Below are 18,703 nucleotides of genomic sequence, written 5' to 3'. Positions count from 1 at the left end.
TTGTTAAACAAAGTAAAAGGTCCAAGAACATTCAACGAAATCAAAACAGTCAATCATGTGGTATATCGTACATTTAGGGATGCATGTTACGCGTATGGCCTTTTAGATGATGACAATGAATACATTGAAGCAATCTCAGAAGCAAGTTTCACAGGCAATGGTTCTTATTTACGAAGTTTATTTGCTACAATGTTAATGTCTGAGAGTATCTCTAGACCTGAAATTGTATGGGAAAGAACGTGGAATTACCTAAGAACAGGCCTGAAATTGTTTCACCAACTTATTCTTTTAAAGAATCCAGGTATCAACAATTAAAATTATTTACAATTTGATGTTATAACTATACTTCAAAATCAGTATATTTAATTAATGCAGACTAATTTTAACAACACTTTCAGGTTTAGTACTTAATGAACAATAACTTAAGAACCTTAAATTGTTTGAACTTGAAAAGTTCTTGCTTAGAAATAACTCCAGTCTAAAAAGGTTTTCAACAATGCCTTTTCCTGATCATGAATCTATCTCTTTCGCAAACAATCTCCTACTTAGTGAAGAACTAGCTTACGACAAAGAGATTTTAGTTCAAGAGTTTGGTCAGCTTTTTTCTTCAGTGACTGATGAACAACGACTTATTTATGAGGAAATCATCACAGCAATGGGTAAGAATAAAGGAGGTGTCTTTTTTGTTTATGGTTACGGTAGGACGGGAAAAACATTTCTTTAGAAGACCTTATCTGCATCCATAAGATTTGAAGGGAAAATTGTTTTAAGTTTCGCTTCAAGTGGAATTGCATCTCTTTTGTTATCAGGAGGAAGGACTGCACACTCCCGGTTTCACATTCCTATAAATTTAGTTGAGGATTCATTGTGTTACATAAAGCCAGACAGCGATCTTGCACATTTATTACATGAAACATCACTCATTATTTGGGATGAAGCACCAATGGTACATAAACATGGATTTGAAGCTTTGGATAGATCCTTAAAAGACATATTTTCATCTGAATCTGGAAAATCATCTGACCTACCATTTAGTGGAAATGTAATAGTTTTTGGAGGAGATTTTCATCAGATACTACCAGTTGTCCCCGGTGGAAGCAGGCAACAAATTGTAAATGCCTCTTTAAGTTTGTCTTACATTTGGATGAACTACAAGGTGCTTAAGCTGACAAAAAATTTAAGGTTGACAACTTCAAACGACTCATTTCAATTAAAACAAACAAAGTTGTTTGCAAATTGGCTCTTGGATATAGGGGAGGGTAATGTTGGTGGCAAAATACGGGTGAAGCAATTATAGAAATGCCAGAAGACCTTCTCATCAAAGATTCAACAGATCCAATTTCTGATCTAATAGAATTTGTATATCCATCCATTCTTGATAATTTCAAAAGGCCAAATTTCTTTCACGAAAGAGCAATACTGGCTCCAAAAAATGATGTTGTTCATGAAATTAATGAGCGCTTGCTCTCATTATTTCCAGGAGATGAAAAGGAATATCTAAGTTCAGATAGTATCTCTCTAACTGAAATGATTAATGAGAATTTAGATGAAAGTTTATGCTCACCCGATATTCTTAATGGAATTAAAGCTTCAGGTTTGCCAAACCATAGATTGGTATTAAAAGTAGGTGTTCCGGTTATGCTTCTTAGAAATATTAACCAAAAAAGTGGTTTGTGTAATGGAACTCGATTACAGGTAGTGTCATTGGGAAATCGTGTTATAAAAGTAGAGATTATATCTGGAAGTAATATCGGAGATCGTCACTATCTTCCCATAATTACCTTGATACCTACAGACAAAAAACTCCACATTAAATTACAAAGAAGACAATTCCCTATTGTCGTATGTTTTGCAATGACCATAAACAAAAGTCAGGGATAATCACTATCAAGAGTTGGGTTGTTTTTGAAAAAACCTGTTTTTACACATGGTCAATTGTATGTTGCATTATCAAGAGTTACGAGACGAGACGGTTTGAAGGTTCTTATTCTAGATAGTGATGACAATCTTTCAAATACAACGTCAAATGTTGTATACAAAGAAGTATTCAGAAATCTGTAATAAGTTTGTAATTTCTTAAGCATCTTTTGTGTAATGTTTAACTTATAAGTTTGTAAATACTTTTTCATCATTTATGAATTATTTAATTTATTTGGTTACATACTTGTTTGATATTAAAGTTTTCAAATATTGTCTATATGAATATGGTATAAAATTAATTTTAAACATAGATAACCAAAATCAACAAAAATATTTTCAGAATATATTTCAATAGTTTTCACAGATAATCTCTCTATAATACACTAAAATTTAATGGAATTAATTTGTTAATACACAACTAAATGTAATTTGATTATTAATACAATTGTTGTTACTTAACATTTTTAACTTATATAATTGGACGGATCACTAATCGATATCCCTCAAGTTCCTAAATTATATTTCATAACCTATAATTAAACATATTATCCCATACTCAGTTTAATTCGTTCATTTCATAAAATCCGTTAACCATCTTTTATTTTCAATCGAACATACTAACGTATAATCAGTTCAACCAATAAGTTAACCATATTAAGTTGACTAATTACAATCAATTTTTTCAATTTGTATACTTATCATATTATCCATTCAGTTCTTATAGATTTTACAATCTAACTAAACTTATAATTTTTTCTTCATTTACCTTTTGTAGCGTCTTCCGTGTCACATTGCTAACAACATTAATGCTTATGATGAAATGCCAATGACCTTCGATAATCCCCAAGGTTGTAAAACAAATATGAAACTTCATGGTGAACAATCAAGCCTGAACTTCAGATATAATTTCCCAAAATTGGGAAAATTCATGAACGCAAGCGCGCTACAAGATGGTGATGAATGAAACTTTCAGTATGACTTCAATGAAGTATTTATGTTGGTTTCAAAAGTTCTTCATGGAAGGGAATCAGTATTGATGTTTAAAATGAATGTGGAAAAGAAAAGTTTGTTTTGCCTATTGTCAAAACAAGTTTGAATTGTGTGTTTTTATGGTTTGATGTTTTCTGTTGAAACATCTTTTGACTTTATTGTGTTGAATGTTCATAGTATGGTTTAAACACTTATATTTTAATGTATTTGTTGTTTTAGTTTTTGATTAGAAATCACTATTTCTTAATGTAGCTCTTATCATTGTTATTTTTGTTTTTCTTAATGCAATTGCTTACATGTTCACCTTCAATTAAAACAAACAACTGTATTTTTAATAACAAAGGTAAAGCATAAACGTAGTATCATTATACAACTTTGACAAGTCTTCTTATTAGGACTTCATTTATGATTTATTTTTTGTCTTAACATAAACACTTAATAAGGTATAATATCAAATTTAATGTATTATATTAAACTTTTATATTTTTGCATTTTCTTTTTTTTTGCCTGTGTATCACACGGGCATTTAGCCTAGTATATATATATATATATGTGTGTGTGTGTGTGTGTGCGTGTGTGTGTATATATATGTATATATTTAGCTGCTAAAATATTTAAAGAAAAATGAATTTTGGGTGACCACAACATCAACAGGCTTGTTTATGACTGGATAATTACCTTTCTGCCTATCATTTGGAGAGATATGTAAGGAAACATACCTTGATCTTCAAATGTTTCACCACATCAGTCTTAGCAAAATCATTATGTTCATATCACTTATTCAACTACACACCATGGAAAGCTACCATACAATCAATGACTGAGTTAGGTCTTTTAAGTCTATAATCCATGTGTTAGTTTGATTAGACAATTTTCTATCATTTCCCAAAAGGTTGGATACAATCTCTATTTAAAAACTTTTAAGCTTCTACAAAGCTTAGAACTAAATATTCTTATCGTTTCTCTTATGAGATCACCAAAAATAGTTTGCTTAGTCAAAAATCATTTATTGTTTCAAAAACTCTCTTTTGAAAAATCATTTAGCATTTGGTTTTTGAAAACAACCTTGTCATTAAAGAGAATTTTACTTACAAACCTTTCAAGACAGCACGACATGATTCATTCAGACAAAAACAGATTCATTCAAGCACATATGAATCATACAACCTAAGAATCAAACAATCACAAATGTATATCATTTCAAAGCAATGATTCAATTAGATTTCAAACACAAATCAGTTAATGCAGATTAATCACAACAAATAGTCAATTAATTAATTGATTAACAAAGCATGATCAACACAAAACACACAATCATTTCAACAAACATGATTCAAGCAATATAATAGTCAATTAAGCACATATCACACAATTATGCATTCAAAACAGTGAGTAACAAACAGATAGTCAATTAGCATCTCACCTAAGCACATATCATCAATTAGACTTCATCAGCATTAATCATTCCTAGGCATTTTAATAGAAAATAAAACCTGGTTTGGTGAATAAATCAACCAAATTGTCAGTTGTTTCTACCTTTTCATTTCTATTAAGCCCTTTTCACTACAGCCTCTAATGAAATGATGTCTAATTTCTATGTGATTGGTCTTAGAATGATGAACTAGATTTTTCACAATGAACATGACATCAGTGTTATCAATTAAAATAGAAGTGAGAAAGAAGTTCAGACCATAATCCAGCAATTAGTTTTGGATCTAGAGAACCTGTGCACAGCAGCCAGATGCAGCAATGTACTAAGTTTCAGCAGTTAAGATGGACACTGTTGTTTGCTTCTTGCACTGCCAAGACAATAGCCTATTTCCTAGAAATTGGCATCCTCCTGATGTTAACTTCCTGCTCATGTTGCAACCATCATAGTCACTGTCAGCATAGGCTATCAAGTCAAATGAGGGGTTCTTTGGATACCAGATACCCAAATCTGGTTTTCCTTTAAAGTATCTAAATATTCTTTTCACTGCTAGCATATGGAAGACCTTGGGGTTTGCTTGGAATCTGGCACATACACATACAGCAAACATACTATCTGGCCTTGATGCTGTTAGATACATCAGTAATCCTATCTTAGCCCTATATTCATGCTGGTCCACTGGCTCCCCCTTTTCATCAGGTACCATCTTCTCATGTGTGTTCGTTGGAGTGGACACCGTCTTGTAGTCTTGGCACTTGAATTTGGTCAGAATTTCCTACACAACTTGGATTGATTTATGAAGATTCCATCTGTCTTCTGCTACACTTGCAATCCAAGAAAGAAATTCATTTATCCCATTGAGCTCATCTTGTACTTTTATTTCATCATCTTTTCAAAGTCTTTGCACATCTGTTCATTGGTTGAACCAAAAATGATGTCATCAACATACACTTGTACAAATAGCAAGTCCTTATTCATTCTCTTATAGAATAGAATCTTGTCAATTGCTCCTCTGCAGAATCCATTATCCAGAAGATGATTTGAGAGTTCATCATACCAAGCTCTAGGAGCTTGATGTAGTCCATACAATGCCTTGCTCAACTTGTACACCTTGTTTGGATGATTTGGGTCTTAAAATCCTGGAGGCTAAGTGTCATAGACTTCTTCATCTATTTTTCCATTCAAGAAGGCAGACTTGAGATCCAGTTGATAGACTTTGATGTTCATGGATGCTACATATGCTAAGAAGATTCTAATGGCTTCTAATCCTGCAACCGGGGGAAAGGCTTCTTCAAAGTCTATCGCTTCTTCTTGTAAGCACCCTAAACCCATTAGTCTTGCATTGTTCTTTATGACTATCCCTCTTTCATACTTTTTGTTCCTGGAAACCCATTTGGTTCCTATTGCATATTTTCCTCTGGGTTTGTCAACTAATTCCTAAATCTTCAAGTCCTTGAATTGAGCCAACTCTTCTTACATTGCTTCTACCCAACTATTATCTTTTATGGCTTGGTTGATGTTCTTTGGTTCAACTTGGGAGAGAAAGCAAGCATAAAGACAAATGTTTGCCCTTTCAGATGAACTTCTGGTTACTCTTTCATGCAGGTCACGAATGATATTCTTAGCAGGATAGATTCTTTCAATTGAGGAAGTCTGAACAATTTGATTTGCTGTTACTTCTGCATGTAGATTTGTCATGTTTACATCAGAAGTTTCATTTTGAGGTTCTTCTTCATTTTTAGGAGATTCAATATTGATAACATTTTCTGATGTGGATGCCCCATTGTTTCCAATGTGCAATGAGTCAAATAATGATTGGAACCTTGCTTCATTTCTATCTGTCTCTTCAGGTTGATTTTGCATAGGCTCACTCTCCACTCCACTTGGACCATCATTTGAAATTTCAACTACTATTTCTTGTTCAATAGACTCAATCTAATCTCATCTGGTCTTCTGTTATTTCTCTCAAAATTAAATTCTTTCTCTCCTGATGCAACAGTTAACCACAACTTGTCCAGATCAATCTTCTTTTGCTTCCCCTATTCTTCAATGCTTGTTCTGAACATGTTGTCATCCATGTTTTCATTATAAATCTTGAATGATTTAATCATTATTTAATCATTTTCTCTAAGTCAAACAGCCATTTTGGTCCTTCCACATCATTGAAGTGATTTTCATTAAATATGATGTCTGAGGACTCAATGACAACCATGTGCTCTTTGACATAGACTCTATAAGCCTTTGATTGAGATGAATAACCCACAAAGAAACATTCCAAAGATTTGGATTTGAATTTGTTGAGATAGTCCTTTGTGTTCAACAGTGAGCATTTACATCCAAATGGTTTCAAGAACTTCACATGAGGTTTTCTTTTGAAAATTATCACATATGGAGTCTTGCTATGAGTCTTGTTTAGAAGGACCCTGTTCTGCACATAGCTTGCAGTATTGATAGCTTCTGCCCAAAATGTCACTGGTATGAAGGCATCTGCTATCATGGTCTTTGCAGCTTCAATTAGTGTTCTATTTCTTCTTTCTGCAACACCATTTTGTTCAGGAGTCCTTGGAGCGCTGTACTGTTGAAAGATCCCTTTATAAGTGCAGAATTTTTCCATAATTCCATTCTTGAACTCTGTCCCATTGTCACTTCTAATCACTTTCACTTTTCTCCATTCTCAGTACATAATTCTTGATTAAGTCAGGAGTCTCATCTTTGTTTCCTGTGAAGAAGACCCATTTAAACCTTGAAAAATCATCAGTTATTACAAGGCAGAATCTCTTCTTTCCAATGCTTAGAACACTTACAGGACCAAACAGATCCATATGAAGTAGTTCCAACACCTCACCAATTGAATTAATCAGTTTGCTTTTATGTGAGGACTTGTGTTGTTTTCCCTTGAGACAAGAAGAGCATTTTTCTTCTAAATTGAATTCTTTTATAGGAATACCTATAACATGCTCTCCTTTCACAAGCTTGTTCATATTTTGGAGATTTACATGACACATCTTTCTATGCCACATCTTGGTTTCATTTTCAGTAGCCTTGGACACAAAACATGAACCACCTCTAGAGATTGCATTCTTCATTCTTAGTTCATAGAGGTTTCCATTCCTTGGTGCCATCATCATTTTCATTTCAGGCGGGATGACAAAATCAGGCTTCAAAATGAAACAATGTGCATCATCAAATCTGACCTTGTATCCTCTATCACAAACTTGAGAAATGCTGAGCAGATTGTATTGTAGTCCTTCAAAATACAACACATTCTCAAAGGATACTTTGCCATTTATAAGAGTGCCTCTACCAACAATTTTTCCTCCATTTTCATCACTCCCAAAGGTAACTGGTACTTCAAACTTTTGTTCATAATTTACAAGTGCTTCTCTATCACAAGTCATGTGGATGGAACACCCACTGTCCATATACCATATATAATTTCCATTTGAGGACAGTTCCTGCACATACAAACACAAGAAGATCAGTTACTTTCTTAGTTACAAACTTCATCAGTTTGCAAATCAGAATCGCTTGTGACTTCAACATAGATTTGAACTGGATCTTCATGTACTAATTCACATGAATCATCATATTCATATCCATACTCAATAGTAGCCTCAACATCTTTCACCTCAATTTGTTTAATCACAGACTCGTTCATCTCTACCACTTTCTCTTTTGTTTTCCATTGAAAACCTCTAGGTTCAAAACATTTCTTCAGGAAAAATTTTTCATCTCCATTCATTATTCCAGGTCTTGCTTTATCTTTTGGTTTCATGCTTGGTCTCTTACCTCTAACAGTCTTGTCTGATTCAGTTGCACCTTTATTCAATTTCAGGACTATCTTCAATCTTTTCTCTAACTTAAGTCTATGATCTTCATTATCTGATGGATTCTTTTCTTCATTAAAGTATCTTTCATATATCTGCTTGTATGCCTTCATGTCTAGACCACATAAGGTAATAGGAATTTCATATTTCTTTTCCTCTTAAACCCAACATGAATCAGTGTGATGTCCATAGGCATCACACTTCTTGCACCATACCTTATCAAAGCTTCCCATATCTTCTAGTAATTGTTTGTCTTTAATTCTGTCACTGGGTTTTGGAAAGTCAAAACCTAAAGAGGTTTTAGCATACAAAGATCCACAAAATTCCACCTTGATTGGTTTATTCACTTCAAGCTTTTATGGATACTTCTCTTTTACAAACTTGATCTTCTTCAGCTTTGCAGATGAGTTTGATGAACTCACTTTCTCTTTAGGCACATGTCTTCTCCTAGACACATCTTCAACATCCCCTATATTAAAAAGCTCATGATTGGAGAATACAAGATATATTGGTGCATAGAACTGATCATTTGAGTAGCTTCATGATTGATCACTCTTGTTCCCGGATTGAGATCTCTCACATATATCAAATACTTTGTGTTCCCTTCTCATTTGTTCATAATATTTCTTCATCCTCTGATTTTCCTTGGGAACCATTGGTATTTGTTTTTCAACTTTCTTCATTGCAGGCTTTCTTCTTTTTCTTGTCATCAGATGATTTATCACTTCTGCAACTGCAAGTGCTTCCTTCACTTGAATATTCACTCCATTTATTCTTAGATTCAGCATGTTTCATTTCTTTCTTTTCTGCAGCAGCACTTTCCTTCATCACAAAATCACAATTTTTATCAACAATCACATCTTCATACATCTTTACAAACTCTTTCTTATCTTCAAAAAAACTCTTGAATTGTTTCAAGTATTCCTCTCTTTTTGTACTTCTCTTTAGGACTCATCTTTTCCAAATATCTCACTATGTTTCCTGTTGACACAAGATTCTTCAAGAATTTCATTTGGATCAACAATTCTAAGTTCTTGAGCTTCTCTTTAGCATACATTTTCTTCAGTCCCACAATTTCAACATTCATCTTTGATTGAGTCATATAAGCTTGCACACAATCCTCCTCCAAACTTTTAATATGATTGTCATAAGTAGCTTCACTGGCTTCATAAACATTTAGCACAACCTCCTTTCTCCCACACTCAGTTTTCCATTTTCCAACCTCCTTGTTGAGATCAACAATTATTAAAAGAAGTTCGAAAATAGAAGGTTAAATGTATACCTGTGAGTTTGAAGATTCTCCCTTTTCATGCACTTTAGCCATGTATGCCACATTAGCCTTTTCAATTTCTGCAGCATGATTGCTCCAATCAAAATTACCATCTTGTGGCACCATTGTTACAGCAACATTCCCCTGATCCCTGTTCTGGTTTACAGCATTAGCAGTTCCCCTGTTCCGGTTCCTTTGTATCTGCAGTTGATTGTTTCTTTGCTGAGGTTGAACCTGTTGTTGGTGGGGCCTGTTCTGATGTTGATAGGGATTATGGTTAATGGGCTGATTTCTTTGTTGATACCCTTGATGATTTTGAAATTGGTTTTAATAAAATTGATTCTGATTCATTTGGTTTCCAACTGGCTTGAGTTGATTGCATTCCCTTGCAAAGTGTCCTGGCTATTGGTCGTTGTAGCAGATAGCCTTTGACTTGTCAAACCCTATTCTTTCATTAGGTCCAGAGAAGCTTAATCTCCCAGTCCTATTGTATAGCCTCTTGCTTCTCACAGCCAACATGGCAACCTACCACTTAAGATCTATGTCTTCAATATCATCTGCATCAATTTGTTCTATGTCTTCTTGCACCACACTTGTATGAATCAGATTCTTTGCCACAAATGCATTATAAGAGTCTGTGAACATGGAGAACAATGCCTGATAGTCAGTTCCTTGTCCTGAATTCTGAGCATATGGAGGATGTCCACTTGCTGTTGATGCACAATCATTATCTTCAATTATTTGAATATTGAATCTTGGTTGGCCTGCTCCACACAGTGAGCCTGTTTCAGATGGTTCTTCCACAATTAGCTGTTTCTGAGATTTGACAGAGAGATTGCCCATCGGTGCAACTAGTGCATTTGTCACTGGAAAACTAGGTTTCTCTTCTCTAATCATGTGGTTCTCAATCATCTCATGTTCAGCAGCTTGCAGAAATGATATAACATCATCCAACTTAAAGTTGGGAAAATTCACCTTTTCCTTTATGAACTTGCTTGCAGCATACCATTCACCAGATAAAGAAGACAGTAATTTCTTGTTCAGTTCAAAGTCAAAGAATTTGTAAATCAGTGGTTCTTATTTCATTTACAATGGTCATAAATCTTTGTAAAACTGATTTCATCTTTCACCTTCTTTGAACTTGAATCGATCAAGTTGTTGTTTCAATCTGTCTTTCTTTATGTCTCTAAGCTCAACGTTTCCTTCAAACATTTCGATAACTGCATCAAACATCTCTTTTGAAGTCCTGTGGTGATTCACACTGGTCAATATTTCCTATGATAGACCCAGTTTCAGCATTGACAATGCCTTGTCATCTCGTTTCTTCATTTTTCTTTCAATAGCAGCATTGTTGGTTGCTACTTGGGAAGGAATATATTGTCCATCTCTGATTGAGTTCCATAGCTCAGTGTCATTGTTGTTAACAGCGGCTTCAAATAATACTTTCCATTTTATGAAGTTTTCTTGTCCGAGCAACCTTGGTATTTTGTTTATAGATACTTCTTGATCATCCATTTCTTCAGATCTGGACTCAGCAACCCTTTAACCCTGTCAAGCTTCAAACTTTATCTCAAAACCTTCAGTCACGTGGCCTTCAGTGAGCTTCCAAAGCTCTAATACCACTTGTCAGGACCGGACCTGGTGCAAACCTTAGTAGGTTGACAAGAACACACAAATCTAATAAACCCAAAGGCCTCCTAAATATCCCAGTGGAATCAGTATAATCAGGGGGTGCGAGTGAAGGGATGAGATAGTAATAGATAATCAGTAAGAATAGGAATTAAAGACAAAGATTCACTATATTTAATGTATCATTAATGGAGCAGTGAAAGGAATGTCTAGGGTTTCATGAAGGAGGCGGCGGCGGTACGAGAAAGACACAAAAGGAATATTCGCTCGAATGTTTGTGCTCTCGTATTCCATACCTTATCCACACTTTCAATAAATGGAAACCTAGGACACTATTTATAGGCCCTAGCATTCCTTCTAGAATACCCTAATCATTCATAATGAGTGACAAAATAAATACAAGTGTAACCAAGTCTTCAAGTATGATAAGTCTTTGATCGAGCAGACTTTATATTCACAGCATGCTCGATGCAAGTCTTCGAGTAGACTTTACTTGGAATATTTTATGATAGAAAATATTCTCCTCCAGCACACTTCAATCTTCTTGACTAATCCTTGCTTGCTCAAATGAGTCCCTCGAGCAAGCTTGTTCTTCTACATATCTTCAATTCTGCCTTAGTGACTTATTGGAACAATCTTCAGCAAACTCAAATGCAAAGCTTGCTCGAAACTGAACCATGCTCGAAGTTTACACTTAGAGCATTTGATATCTTTCTTTATTGCGTCCATGCTCGACCCACCAGTGTGCTCGGAACACTTAGTTTAAGCTGGATAGATCAAGTTGTTTGCTCGATTGGCAATCCATACTCGATGAAGAACACTCTTGCTTGAGAAAGTGTCGCTTGCTCGAAGCCTTCAACACTAAGAAAAATTCACTGAAGTAAGTCACATGTTCATGAGACACCATGCTCGAGGTAGTAAAACCATGCTCGATGGTCCAAGCTTGCTCGTAGTCCATACTTAGCCGATTATTTGAAGATATTGAGAAGATTCCAATCTTCCTTTGTGAATATCTGACTCAACACGCTCAAATTTCAATTCAATCTAAAACAAATGATTAAGTCCAATTTAACCGAACAAATCTTAACTCATATCCATACGAACAACCTTATATCAATTCAATGACAACTATCACTTTAATTTGACCTAATTGGTCCATAAATAGTCCGTACAGTTCTTTCAATCAATTCATGTCAAAATACAATCAATTAACCTAATACAATTCACCAATTGACTAGTCAGAACATCTAGAAGCTCTGACACCACTTGATAAACCACGAAAAGTTCATGATTCAATACATAATAAGGATCTAGTCTTAGATATGTCAATTAGGAACAATTATGGTTCAGTGTGTGTTTGTGTGTGTTTTGAGAGAATAATTGGACAGCATAACAACTTAGGAATGTATAAAATAATTAGATCGTTAATTAGAATAAGTTTACAGCACTATTTATAGTGACGACTCATTTCCTAAACATGCTTAGCAAATGAGTTACGCCATTCTCTAAACATTCCCCTAGCAAATGGCCTTATACGTTAGCATCTCATTCGCTAACAATCCCTAGAGAATGAGGAAACCAAAACAGGTTCATTCGCTAACATCTCATAGTGAATGACCTTTATATTATTATAAAACCGGTCTGTTGTCTTATAACCAATATCAAAGCTAATACACAAAGACCGAGATGAAAACTGATGTATCAACATAAAGAAATCTTAACATGTTTAGATATGTCTCTAAAATTCGAAGACTTTTACGAATTTGCTATTATAAACTCCGGCCTCTTTGATCTTTCTCTGAGCTTAAAATCATTATTGACCGTCTAAAAAACCTTATACTGCATGGCTTGAACTTTTTTATAATTTATGTTTTTGTATGTGTATAAATATGTTTATATGAGTTTTTTTTGTATAGGTTTGTTTAATACAACTTGTTTAACAAAAAAATCATGTAAGAGCAGTCTATAGAAACAAAAAAAGCAGCTTAGGATTGTGAAGGATTATCCTACAAGGATTAGGGTACTTTGTTAGGGTGATACACCAAATCTTCAGGTTAATGAAGATGAATCAACAATCATGCTAAAGGCAAATGACCTAAAGTGAATTAATCAAGTGGTAAAGAAAAATTACCTAATGTGAATGATCACACTTTTCTCGTAAGTTACTATTATATGATATGTTTAGAATGTACCATGTTTGAACCTTAATATGTATAGCATGTTGTTGAAGTTGATCATTTAACATGTAGAACACATTCAGATAAATCACTAAACAACATGTGTGAAATTTTTAACGTCAAGAAGGTAGAAGGAAGAGATATGCCAATCGTTATTACAGTTTTAGTATTTATCAAAGGACTATCTCTTGAGGAGGATTGTGAATGTGCTAATAGTAATTGATAGGTGTAGTGAAGTTCTAACCCCAATTACTTTGAAAGGTGTTTGAAAGTATTAAAAAGGAAGCAAAAAGGTGTATGATCTAGATGTCGTGGGCTAATAAAAAATAAGATTAAAATAGTGTCTTATTCACCTTAAACTAGTTGAGGTTAGCAGTGTGTCGAACCACAAGGGGTAACTGGCCAATGTGCAGTGTAAATGATTCTTAACATTATGATATTTTATCAAATTATGAATATTTTATCAAATTATGAAGTAGCAATTTATAGTGTTGAACACACTAGAAATGGCTTGAGAATAAGCAAGTAAACAAACAAGTTGTACCAATTCAATTAAAAGCAAATCACACCCAGGGTTCAAGCATGCAACTAAACAGCAATCTTGTGTCATTTAACAAATTAATTATCGATAAACAAATCTGGTTAATTGAATAATTCAATCTTATGTATCAACAAATGTAAACACACGGCACTGGTAACCAAAGGTTCCTTTTCAATGTGACTAAGTTAAGGACAAATGTATGCTTTATCGAACTTAAACTAATCAGCAAACCCTATGAGACACGTATCAAAACAATTGACTGATTAATCATTCTAATGGAAATAAACTTAAACCAAGAGAATGCTCAATAATACCAAACATCAATGCTTATAGATTATCAATCAATAATTACAATGGTTCAGTTCTAAACATGAGAAAGTACCGAAAAGTCACAATACTTTACACCCCGAGAATGATTCAAGAGAATTAACCGCTCATCGCCTTTGTTAAATCTTCAATTCTAATGAGGAAAGTCACAAGGAATGATATCTTGGTGATAGAGATCTCTGATTTTCGTATACAGGCTCCTAGAAACGGCTAGAGGCGATGATAATTGATTAGGGTTCATCAAATAGAAGTTATAGGCCAAAACCCAACTTTTCCCGAATTTTAGCTTGGTCGCGTATCGCAACGCCTTCATAACCAGTCCTTCGCTTATGCGATGAATAAAATAATCGGAATATGTGTTTGGGTCCATCGTGATATTGTTCAACTCCGTCGCGCATCACGGGGAACATACATCATAAAACAATATTTTAATCAATAGTTCTACTCCGTTATGTGTGTCAATCATCCCGAGACTCCATCAAGTGCTCGTGCAAGTCCAAAATAGCTGCATTAATGTCTCATGACCTGTAACACAATAAGCACGCATGAAGTACCATTGTTCGCACAAAAAACCAACCAAAACTATATAACTAATACATAAGTATATATATAGATGTGCACAATTTCAAGATCTGTTGAATTAATTGTAAAGAATTGTAGCGTGTGTATCAAGTCTCAACCATTGTTACACCATCAACACACTATTAGCATGTGGGGAGGCCCAAAAAGGTGAGGCAGAAGTCAACCTTTGTATTGGAAGAGCCAGCAAGATATAAAAGATTATCAGGCAACCATGACTTGTTAGAAATGTAAGATGAGAGGACACGAAAGCAGGAGTTGCAAGAGATAAGGAGAGCGGTGAGTTTTTGATGTTGGGTGTATTTTGGTTTGTGTTGGTACTATATTATGCAAGCAGTGTTTTCTTTCATCTTGCTATGTTCGAATATTATTTATTTTGGTATATGTTGTTTGGGTGCATGTTCGAAGTCTTTGGGTATGTGTTTTGAACCAAGTTCTTTATATGGTAATGTTATTGTGTAAACTTATATACATCCTTGTGTAATTGTTTTTCATTATTGGTTAAATGCAATTCTCATTTGTAATTTACTATAGAATCTGTGGAATTTGGTTTGTCAAAAACTCAAAATAGCCATGGCACACCAAATGTAATCTGCCCAATTTGGTATTGTTACGATTAGCCATACCAGATGGAATCTGTCCATTTTGGTTTTGTCAAAATTAGAAACTACATAAAACACAATGTAAATTTCACAATTAAGTCACAACTGCCATTTCTGTTTCCATTTTTCCAAAATTAGTCATTACATCAAATTTGACAAATGAGTCATAAAGTTGCAATACACTAAAACTTAATACATAATAAAAGCAATTACATGTACAAGATCAAAAGAGTCCAACTCATAAGTCATAACCAGTAGGGTAGCGTTTGGTATACAGAAATGACAGTAGGAATGAAATGATTCATTACGTGTGAATAAAAAAAAGTGGTTTTTGGTTGCTTAATGGAATGGAATCATTCATTACAATCTCATTCCATCAAAACTATTCCTTCCCACCCCCCTTCTTTTTTTTTATTTCATTCCTCCTTCACTCTACTTTCTCAACAACACTACCACCTAACAACCACCACCACCATTACCATTGGCACCACCACCAACTCTGCCGACACCGCCGCCACCACCATTTTCGTCGCTGGAGCTACCACCGTCGTCATTGTATGGTTTTTTTTTCGGTTAAAAAGTATTTTGAGATATGAATGTTTTTATTATTTCTATTTCATTTCTACAATTTTTTTCAATACCAAACAATAAAAATTAATAATTGATTTCATTCCTATAAGTTAACCAAACAAGACAAAGTAATGGTAATGATCTATTTCATTTACTTATCCATTCCATTCCTTCTCTCATTCTATTCCCCTTTCATTCCATTACTTCCAACCAAACATACCCTAGATTCTTCAATTTCTTTGATTATGACATCTATATGGACTTGGAGAGTTGGAGTTCCATATCCAATTCATTCTTTGCCTTAACAATCCATGGTTGATGTTGATTGATCTATTGCACATCTCAAGATCAAACCAACCAATAAAACAACATATATTGGTACATGTTTTACCATTAAAGTGATTTAGGTTAAGAAGAACAAGAAGTTCCCAAAAAAACATAAAATTCACTTACCTTATCTGAACAACCCTAGAGCCTACTCCTTATCCCTGGATTTTTGTGAGTCCATGAAGTTCTTATAATCACTACTTCAGCAATAGAACAAAACTAGAAAAAAAAAATCTTTGAATCGTGCTTCAAATCAACTAAATTATATGATGGAGAATGAACGACATAAGTTTTTAATTTGGCAGCTAGTTTTTTTTTTTCTTTTCTTAATTCTGTTGTCATAATTAAAAAGATAAAAATGCTTCTCCTTCTCGGGTGAGAGGCATGTAATGGATGGAAGTAGAGGTGTACAAATTGGATAAAAACTTAAAACCAGTTTGGATTGAAGCAAGTTCGGTTTAGTTAACAAAAGTCAAAATCAGTTTACAACGGGTTTCGGCTCGGGTTGAAAACGGTTTTTTGACTTGGTTATGATCGGTTTCAGTTCAGGTTTGACGGGCTTTGGTTTGGTTAACCGGTTTGGAACCGGCTTCGGTGGAAAAAAAATTACAAACCGGTTCCGAACCTATGGTTTCAATCAGTTCCAAACTAGTTTTCGCATTATTGGTTTAAACTTTAAACTGGTTCGGTTTCAGTTTGCATTTCAGTTCAATCCGGTTAACTAGTTTATTTGGCCACCTCAAAATGGAAGTTAGTTAAAAGGACATCAATTCTCCAAAATTCTTTCCAAAAAAGGACACCCACTGTAATTATTGGAGTGTAAAGACACAGCATGAAGTTTCATATATTTACGAAGGACACAATTTGCAATTTACTATTTAGGTTTTGTACCATTTGTTAAAAGTTGAAACCATATCTACACAGGATGTATTATGGTGGGTGTCACACCCCAACTAGCACAATGCGGAAGCGTAAAACGGGAATGTAACAGACACCTCTGGTATCAACACATTGTTTATAAAGAAACATTACAAACTAATTCACAATATATTACATTTCCTTGTTCTATCATCGTTTTACAGTCTAGGTGATACAAACCAAACTAGTTCATTAACTATACGATCTTACTACTAACTCCCTTGCTTTTATTCACATAACATCAACCACACACCTTGGGCAAGTAACAGATTACCAAATCATTCCGATTTAGGTACACCTAAAAAGCAGTTTAAAACGGGTCAACTACTAGAGTTGGTGAGTTTCACGAGTTTCAAGAAAACAGCTATGAGTATTCACAAGTTAACACTTGTAATCATGAAATAAGTATGTATGTATGTAAATGATGTAATTATGCTAAGCTATAGTGAAGCCTTGACTGTATGTGCTGCATGCATCCATTTCCCACGCTCAATCAACCACTGTGGCTCCCCTTCCGCCCACAACATGCCCCGGTAGCTATGTCTAACACTACATAGCCTGTATATATAAATATGGTCATGTGCAAAAGGCGCTATGTGACACGGCAACCAGGCCGATTCCGTTTGGGTTTGTCAAACCAATAGTACTATTCACAAGCCAACGGCTTGAAGTTAATCACTGTGATCATGGGGACTTTCGTGTGTTAGCACTTAAATAATTCACATCAATACATGTTTCAGGTATGTATATGTAGTCAAACATGCTTTTCACCCCAAAAGTTCGTAAAACAGTTTAGAAGTGGGGTCATGAAACTCACTGTTTAGTAGATAATCAGTAGCACGTCGGTTCGAGGTTTGTATAACTTGCAATCACGGTTTCCTATAATCAATATTATAATAATATTAATATTTTAATATTATTATAATCTCAATACTAAACTTGGCTGTATAACTAATCTGGGTATAGCTGGAACGCCCAGAAAGTGGCAATAGGCTTAGGTTGTGATGTTGTTTAATGTCTGATACTTAAAACCGAACTTGGCTCAGATTCCCGTTCTCCCAGCTGGGCCAAGTTGTTCGTTTATGCGTTCAGAAAACAGTTATGGGAAAATAAGCTTGGGTAAATGTATTGGTTAATAAAACGATTAAGTTATAAAGAAGGATCACATACTAGGGTCCCAGATTAGCTACGGGGCCCGTTTCCGTTTATTCAGTTTGATTTAAGAAGAAACGTGCACAATCTATCCGGATTGTCCAGGTTTCTCATAGAAAAGTTCGTTTTTACTCAATTAATCCAAAAATATGATTGTTGATCACTCTTGGTGTTTTGATATTCCCGAAGGTTCGTTAGTCGCGAACTTGCCGGTTTTCATAAAAACTGAATTTGTTTAATCTTCAAATTAGCATAAGTAATTAACCGTTAATCCTTAAGTTATGAAAATTTAGCCACTTATCAATTAAAATATATATATTTTTATAAAAATATTTCGGGAATTATTTACTAATTTATTAATTTATAAAAATTCATTTTATCAGCTATATTTCGCCTGAAAATCATCCGTTTATCCCAAAAAATTTCCAAAAATTCCACAAAAATT

The 18,703-nt window shown here is 34.4% G+C and overlaps 2 protein-coding genes across 2 annotated transcripts; both read left to right on the top strand.

Moving 5' to 3' along the window:
- The first annotated feature begins 496 nt into the window (after positions 1-496).
- LOC143552083 (uncharacterized) lies at positions 497-1,297 on the top strand. The gene is made up of 2 exons (XM_077042385.1): positions 497-698; positions 810-1,297. Exons 1-2 carry the CDS (start codon positions 497-499, stop codon positions 1,295-1,297), a joined length of 690 nt encoding a protein of 229 aa, XP_076898500.1.
- A 2-nt stretch (positions 1,298-1,299) lies between these two features.
- On the top strand, positions 1,300-3,140 carry LOC143552082 (uncharacterized). Its single transcript, XM_077042384.1, has 3 exons — positions 1,300-1,695; positions 2,696-2,768; positions 3,130-3,140. Exons 1-3 carry the CDS (start codon positions 1,300-1,302, stop codon positions 3,138-3,140), a joined length of 480 nt encoding a protein of 159 aa, XP_076898499.1.
- Positions 3,141-18,703: the final 15,563 nt, after the last annotated feature.

Source organism: Bidens hawaiensis, unplaced genomic scaffold (genome assembly GCF_021521415.1).
Source record: "Bidens hawaiensis isolate Kalapana, Puna unplaced genomic scaffold, B.hawaiensis_p1.1 tig00016760_1, whole genome shotgun sequence".
Lineage (NCBI taxonomy): Eukaryota > Viridiplantae > Streptophyta > Magnoliopsida > Asterales > Asteraceae > Bidens > Bidens hawaiensis.
The sequence above is the reverse complement of the archived record's forward strand: the minus strand, read 5'-3'. Positions and strand labels throughout refer to the sequence as shown.